We start from the raw sequence: 7,536 nt of genomic DNA, 5'->3' as shown, positions 1-7,536 counted from the left end.
ACGCACCACCCATCTCACCCCTGCCCTCCCCTTGCTCCGACGCGCGTCCCAAGTGCTGCGTGCAGAAGGGAACCGTCGTTCACCGCTCGCCCCGGGGCAGATGCGCCCGGTGTGTGCGGGACGGGGCAGGGGCACAGAGACCGGCCGCCTCCACCGTCCGCCTGGGACCCAGGCTCGGGGGCGGACGATGGGAGCCGGGGCCTGGGGTGGTGTCTGCCCGTCACTCCGCTGCTCTCCCCGCAGGGCTGGAGTCCGGGGGACCTACGGCTGGTTCCACTCTTGCTACGGGCAGAAGGCCGTCCCCTGGGGTCGCAGTGCAGTCCAAGCCGGCCGAGACCTACCTTGGGCTCCCGACCGCCTTCCCGGCCTCCGCGGCCGCGCGCCAGTTCCAGCCCCGCGGGGAGCGCGCGGGAGCGCGGCCCAGAGATTGACAGCGCAGGCCCCGCCTCATCCCGCGCCTCGGGCCACGCCGGAAGCGTGCTCCGGCTCCGACCTCCCCCGCTGCCCGGCCGCCCGAGCCTCGGCGACTTCAGTTCCCCCTCCGGCTAGAGCCGGAAGAGCGGCCCGGCCGCGACGGCCGATCGCCATAGAAACACCGGAAACGTGCTCTGACCGAGCGCTCCCCGGCCCCACGGCGGCCGCCGACTTGAGTTCCGTCGGCGTCGCACCCCGAAAGTGCGGCCTTGTCGGTGCCGAGCGGGAGAAGGCCAAGTCCCGGCCGAGCGCCGCGGAGGAGCCGAAGGTGCGGAGCGACGGGCATCCGCCGCCGCAGGGCCCGCGGGCGGGCCGGGGGAGGGGCGCCGGCGCTGGGCGTGGCGCGCACGCCGCGGCCGTGAGGGGGCGCTGCGGGATGGGGGCCTGGCCCCGGCGGTCGCGCGGAGGCGGGAAATCCGGGCTGGCTGGGGTCTGCCGCGGGCGCCGCCGGGGCGTGTGCGAGGGGGGCCTCCGCGTTCCGGCTGGGGCGCGGGCAGCCGAGCCGAGCATGGGGGAGGGGGCTTGGAGCGCGGCGCACGGCGCGGGCCGCGGCGCGGCAGCCCCCACGCGGCGCCACACCCGGGAGGGCGGGCCTTTGTTCTGCGGCGCCGAGAAGGCCCTGCTGCGCCGGGACTGAGCCGGGGCCAGGAGCCGTGCGGCGGAGGGCCGGAGGCGGCGGGCGGCGCGGGTGCGGGTGCGGGTCGGTGCGCAGGCCCCCGCCGCCCGGGCGCGGATCTGAAGGTCTCTGGACGGTGCGTGAATAGAGACGGGGAAGGGGCTGGGGCGCAGGTAACGGCACGTGCACACACCGGGCGCGTTTGAAGAATCGCCAGGAATTTTGTCGTGGCCGTGGAGGGCGCGGAGTCCGGGAGGGTCCCTAGCTGTCGGGCGTGCTCCGGCTCCCTCTGCCTGTGGCGCGGGGAATAGGCCGGGAGGCGGGGAACCCAAGGGGGAAGACTCCTTCGGCCTGGGGAGTGGAGGTGTGCGAAGTGGTCCGTGATGGGGTGAGATGTGGAGCGTGCAGGGGGCGGGGGGCTGGCCCCCAAAGAGGAAAGGGGACCTGGGGGTGAGGAACCGGAGGGGGTGAGTCCGAGACCCCGTTAGACTCGGAAGGTTAAGAGAGGCTGCACTCCAGGGCTGTGGGACCCGGCCTCGCCGGGCCGGTGGAGAGGGGGTGAGTGTCAGGGTGCGTCCTTGTTCCAGCCGTTCTCTGATCGGGGTGCGCGGGGCTGGGTGCAGGATGAGCCAGGTATCCCATCTTTGACAGACGGAAGACTGAGCCCTAGTCAGCATGGGACCTGCTTGACCCATGAAGTAGCAGAGCTTCTCAAAATTCCTGGGGTTTCCTGGGGGATGGTGTCCCTTCCCCTTTCCAGCGTCTGACGGTGGGCAAATTAGGTAGAACTAGGAGGCCACAATTTTGACAAGAATCATCCTGATCTGGAGGCCGCTGCTGCACCACCTTTGCCCTCCCAACCACACACCCTGCACAGTCCACACGAGTCCTCTCTCTGTGCCACCCCAACACCTGTGCCCTGCAAGCCATATCGGGAGTCCAAGAACCAGGCCCCAAGAGGTTCCTCCCTACCTGCTGTGGGGGTTGGCCAGAGACAATGTATTCTTCTCTTATGGGCACTTGTCAGGCTGATGCCCAACTTACTCTCAATCCTCTGTGACTATGCACACCCTGAGTTGCTTAGCCCAGGACGCAGGTCATGCCATCCCACCCGCCAGAAGACCTCTGTATACCCTAGTTAACATAACCCAATTCCAAGCCAACAGACCTGGGTCTCCACAGGGCCTTGGATGCTCCAAGGAGGGGGGATGTGGCAAAGGAATATCAAAAAGCTGCTTGGGGAGGAGTCACAGCTGGCCAGGGAGGGGAGTGGGTAGGTGTGGCAGCCAGTTCTGTGTATGGGCCCCTGCGGTCTCCTCCCCAGAGCTGCCCCATTGAAGGGGGACTTTGGGAAGGTTTATGGATTTGGAGTTTGGGGAAGCGGGGGTGGACCCGTATAGGGGAATTTGAGCTCTGGACCCTCCCCTGAGAAGTAAGCAAGACTGGGAGGGAGGCAGGTCTGGGGTATTCCCAGCCTTCCTGCAGGGGGTGTTCTGGGTGCTTCCAAGGTAGAGCTGCGGAGGCCCTGGAGACTGGGGGTGGGGTTAGGCGAGGCCGGTGTGGTGTGTGGGGGACAGAACTGTCGGGCCTTTTTGGGAGGGCTGAGGTTCACAAAGGCTGGGGTTGTGGTGTGCCTATGGGCCTTGTCCTGCTCAAGAGCTCAAGGGACAGGGACAGTGGGGGGGTGTCCCCCGCTGACCTCCTTCCCCCCACCCCCATCCCCTCATGCGGTGCAGATGGCGGCGGCAGAGGCAGTGCACCATATACACCTGCAGAACTTCTCCCGCTCGCTGCTTGAGACACTCAACGGGCAGCGGCTGGGCGGTCACTTCTGTGACGTGACCGTGAGGATCCGCGAGGCTTCGCTGCGTGCACACCGCTGTGTGTTGGCTGCTGGCTCGCCCTTCTTCCAGGACAAGCTGCTTCTCGGCCACTCCGAGATCCGCGTGCCACCGGTGGTGCCGGCGCAGACGGTGCGCCAGCTCGTCGAGTTCCTCTACAGCGGCTCGCTCGTGGTGGCACAGGGCGAAGCCCTGCAGGTGCTCACAGCCGCGTCGGTGCTGCGCATTCAGACGGTCATAGACGAATGCACGCAGATCATTGCCCGCGCCCGCGCCCCGGTGCCGGGCGCGCCCGCGCCCCTCCCCACACCCGTGCCCCCACCTCTTGCGCCCGCGCAGCTACGCCACCGTCTGCGCCACTTGCTCGCGGCGCGCCCTCCGGGCCACCCAGGCGCCGCGCATAGCCGCAAGCAGCGCCAGCCAGCGCGCCTGCAGCTGCCCGCGCCCACCGCGCCCACCAAGGCCGAGGGGTCGGAGGACCCCGCCCTACCGGCGGCCCCAGACGACGGCGGCGACTGCGACGAGGAGACCGACGATGAAACCGACGGCGAGGACGGTGAAGGCGGCGGCCCCGGAGAGGGCCAGGCGCCCCCTTCCTTCCCCGACTGCGCCGCCGGCTTCCTCACCGCCGCCCCTGACAGCGCGTGTGAGGAGCCGCCCGCACCCGCCGGCCTCTCGGACTACGGCGGCGCCGGGAGGGACTTCCTTAGGGGTGCCTCGGCGGCCGAGGACGTGTTCCCGGAGAGTTACGTGTCCGCCTGGCAAGATGAGGATGGCACCGCCGCGGAAGCCTGCCCCCCCGAGACCCCGGCTGCGCCTGACTGCGTCCTGTCCGGATCCCGCGTCCCCAGCGTGAAGACCCCGGGCCCCCCAGTCTCGCTTTTCCCTTTTCATCTGGGCGCTCCCGGGCCGCCTGCGCAGCCTTCTCCCGCGCCCCCGGGGCCCGCTCCTGCACTCTCCTCCGCCTTCTACCCCGCGCTCCAGCCAGATGCGGCCCCAAGCGCGCCTCCGGGGGATGCACCGGCCCCGCCCGCTGCTCCTGCTGCGGCCCCCTCGGCCACCCCTGCCCGAGCCCCAGGTGCCGCCGAGCCACCTGCCTATGAATGCAGTCACTGCCGCAAGACGTTCAGCTCACGGAAAAACTACACCAAGCACATGTTCATCCACTCCGGTGAGCCGGGACGGGTCTCGGAGCCCCTTGGTCATTAGAGATTCAAGCCTGAGGGAGGATTGGGCACTGGGCAAGTGGGGTGGAGGCACTCATTCGGGTCTGATGCTCTTTCGTGACCCCAGGGGAGCCTGGAAATTGAGCACCGAGTGTGACATGTAGGGGGGAGGGGAAGCCCCTCCACTTGGAGAAGCAGGCACTCCTGCAAGTCCCCTACCTCGACTTATTGGTGCAGGAGGAATCCTAAGGCTGGGTAAAGGAGCAGGAACTTGCCCAGAGCTTTTGGAAAGCTGGCAGTGAGGCCTTTACCACTATCTGGGCTGATCTGGAGGAACGGAGCCTTGGCAGGCATAAATAGCAGGTTGGGAAGCAGTGCTGCAGGGAGCCTCCTGGGTCTTCTGGCTGTCCCTGGGTTCATTGACAGACTGGAGGGAGGGAGGATGAGTTCGCTGGCCTAGGGAAAGCATGCAGAGTAGGCAGAGAGGTGCCCTGATCAGGGCTGGGGGTGGCAGACGGGGCTGCATTGTGGGGACCCTGCAGCTGCAGAGGGAGGAAAGGGAAGCTCATTGAATACCATGGGGCGGTCCCCTAAAATCTCAGCTCATCCAGGAGGTGCTCTGCAGTGGCTGAGGGAGAGACAGGGAGTGTGCTAGGGTGAGCAAGTGGAGACTGTGGCACTAGAGGCTGAGGTGGTGGCTGGCAAGTCCTGGGTGTGTTGCAGGGTGTGGGGGGGGTGTGGGGGGGATTCCCTAGGGGCTCAGGTGGAGGACAGGGGTATGGAGTGTCAAAGACTGCTTGCAGGGCTGAACTGAATGTTAGGAAAAGCAAAGATTTGGCTGGGAGTCCTGTGGGAGTGGAGTGGGGAGTTCTGCAGGGCCAGGAATTGGGGATTTCACTGTGAATGGATGGGAGGGCATCAGTGTTCTGAGGTGAGGAGTGACTGAGATGTGGTTTACATCATCATCCCCACCTGGCTGTCTTGAGATGAAGGGGAGAGGATACAGGCATAGGTGTTCAGCCTGTGGAGAGCTGCCAGGGGCCTCAAGGTAGTGCCAGCCAAGATTTGGAGCTTTGTGTCGCCTTAGCCAGGTGCCAGGCCTGGCTGGTCTGGGGGAACCCCCTGCCCAGGCATTGCCCTGCAGTCCCTCTGCCACTGAGATGGGTTTTTTTTTTTTTATTAATACCTGATTATTTAAGAGCCAACACCGCCTGTGCTGTCACCCCAGGAACATTATAGCTGCCAGCAGACAAAGGTTCTGGGCAACAGGGGCTTCCAGTAGGAAGGGGGCAGGTATGCCTCCGTCTCTCCCAGCGTAAGCCCACCGGGCCTTGCAAGACTGTCCTCAGAACAGCAAGCAGAGTACGGAATGCACCATGGGCATCGCAGGAGTGGGGGGAGGGGAAGTCCTTAGAAGTGGGGAGAGACCTCAGTGGTCAGTCACGAGGGGCAGCGTTACCCCAGACCAGCAGGAGTCCTGTTCGGAGGGTACCTGCTAGAGCTGGGGGCCCCTGACAGTGGTATCCTGGTATGACGGTAAGGGTCTGGGACAGGGGTGTCCCCGCTGAGTGGGGGTGTTGGGGGTGGGTCCCTGTTGAGCAGGAAGGTCCGGGAGTGAGGGGCGGTCCCGGGAGGGAGTGTCCCTAACGGGAGAGGGGGATTCCGGGAGGAGAGGGGAGAGCCCCTTCCCAGCTGACATGTGTGCGCGGCATGCGCTGTCGCCCACAGGGGAGAAGCCCCACCAGTGCGCCGTGTGCTGGCGATCATTCTCGCTGCGCGACTACCTGCTGAAGCACATGGTCACGCACACGGGCGTGCGCGCCTTCCAGTGCGCGGTCTGCGCCAAGCGCTTCACGCAGAAGAGCTCGCTCAACGTGCACATGCGCACGCACCGGCCCGAGCGCGCGCCCTGCCCCGCCTGCGGCAAGGTCTTCTCCCACCGCGCGCTGCTCGAGCGCCACCTGGCCGCGCACCCGGCGCCCTGATCCGGTTCCGGGCCCGGCTGCCCCCGGCGCGGGATTGACCACGCCCCCGCGCGGTCGGCCGCCCTTCGCCGGGATGGGGACGTCCGGTGGAACTAGGCCACGGCTGCTGCGGGACCGGTTCATACCTGCCTAGACGCCTGGACCACGCTGCCACCGTCAAACCGCACTTTCCCCAGAGCGCAGGCCTTCCTTCTCCTTCCACCCTTTTCCCCAGACCTGACCAGGGGTCCAGCCTGCCTTACTCCTCTCCTCCCTCCTCCTTAGACCCTCCTGATGGCGGCGGGCGGGGGTTGGTCAGGGACCGGCCATCCCTGAGAACTGGATCACCTCTAGACTGGCTGCTCAGACCCTTGGGCCAGGCCCAAGGTTTGTGGCTTGATGGGGCTGGGCTCTGGAGCTGCTCCTCTGCCCCAGTGTCAAGCTGGACATGATCCTGAACTACCCCTCCCTCAGTCTGGCTTCTAGGGGGCTCAGGTGGACCCATCGTGGACTGGGACAGGGCCTCAGGACCCCCGCTCTCTAATAAAGTACTGTGGGCCATGGGTTCCAAACTCGGAAGCTGTGAACTCCCAGACCCATTCATTTCTCACCATCACAGACTGGTTGTGGGCATCGGGGCTCAGTGCCCCCATCCCTGGGCAGCTAACCCTAACCTCCTAGGCTCCCTGGGCAGAGACAGGACGGTCCGCTTGGCCACTCATGCTTCTCTTCTCCGGGTGGGAATGGGATGCTTATATGACTGGCGCTTGACTCTTCTAGAGCCCTCGGTCCTGTGCGGAGAGGTGTAGGCCAGCCGAGGTGCGCTTGGAAGGGGGAAGCCATATGTGGAAAAGATGGAGATTTTGAGGCCTTTCCCACCAGAACGTCAAAGCCCTTTGGGCTTTAGGCTCCGCTACCCATTCTCATGGGCACAATGGTTGAGCACCTTCCTTGCCCAGGGCGGGGTGGCGCATCCAGGGAGTCTTTGAGGCCAGGCAGGTGGGCATCTGAGCCCCAGGATGCCTACCCTGGTATCTGAAGCGCAGGGAAAGGGGGGCTAAAGGGGAGCGGCAGCCAGAACCCTTGGGCTGCTAACCTGGTGACCAAAAATACTGATCCCTAGTAGCAAACCAGTGTCACGAGACCCTGTATCACGTCGGCTGTCAGCCCAGAAAGTAGCCAGTCATCTGTTTCCAGAACATGGGGGCACCTGACCCTGGGCATCCTGTCTTAAGAATGTAGAGCAGTTGGAGAGGGGTTTGAACTGAAGACGTGCAGGCTCCCAGGTCAATGACAGCACCTCTCTGAGCTCCCCCTCTGTGATTGCCTCCAAGAGATGAAGGGCTAAGGGCTTCTGGTCCAACCATTCATAGACTGTCCTGCCCACGTTTGTGGGGGGCAGTGAGTTTAGCCTCCTGAACCCCAAGGATAGTCCCCATGGATGCCTGGGGGTGGGGATATAAGAACTGGGCTTG

General features: G+C 65.3%; 1 protein-coding gene across 2 annotated transcripts; it reads left to right on the top strand.

Moving 5' to 3' along the window:
• The first annotated feature begins 562 nt into the window (after positions 1–562).
• Positions 563–6,640, top strand: ZBTB45 (zinc finger and BTB domain containing 45). 2 transcript variants are annotated; one of them, XM_080829544.1, is made up of 3 exons: positions 563–742; positions 2,827–4,102; positions 5,826–6,640. In XM_080829544.1, exons 2-3 carry the CDS (start codon positions 2,827–2,829, stop codon positions 6,080–6,082), a joined length of 1,533 nt encoding a protein of 510 aa, XP_080685670.1. In that variant the 5' UTR covers positions 563–742; the 3' UTR covers positions 6,083–6,640. The 2 variants fall into 2 exon arrangements, with proteins under 2 accessions (XP_080685670.1, XP_080685671.1); XM_080829545.1 differs by lacking the exon at positions 563–742 and adding an exon at positions 1,008–1,226.
• The last annotated feature ends 896 nt before the right edge of the window (positions 6,641–7,536 follow it).

The sequence above is a fragment of the Martes martes genome (genome assembly GCF_963455335.1).
Source record: "Martes martes genome assembly, chromosome: 17".
NCBI classification, from domain to species: domain Eukaryota; kingdom Metazoa; phylum Chordata; class Mammalia; order Carnivora; family Mustelidae; genus Martes; species Martes martes.
Note: the sequence above shows the minus strand (reverse complement) of the source record. Positions and strands in the feature narration are given on the sequence as shown.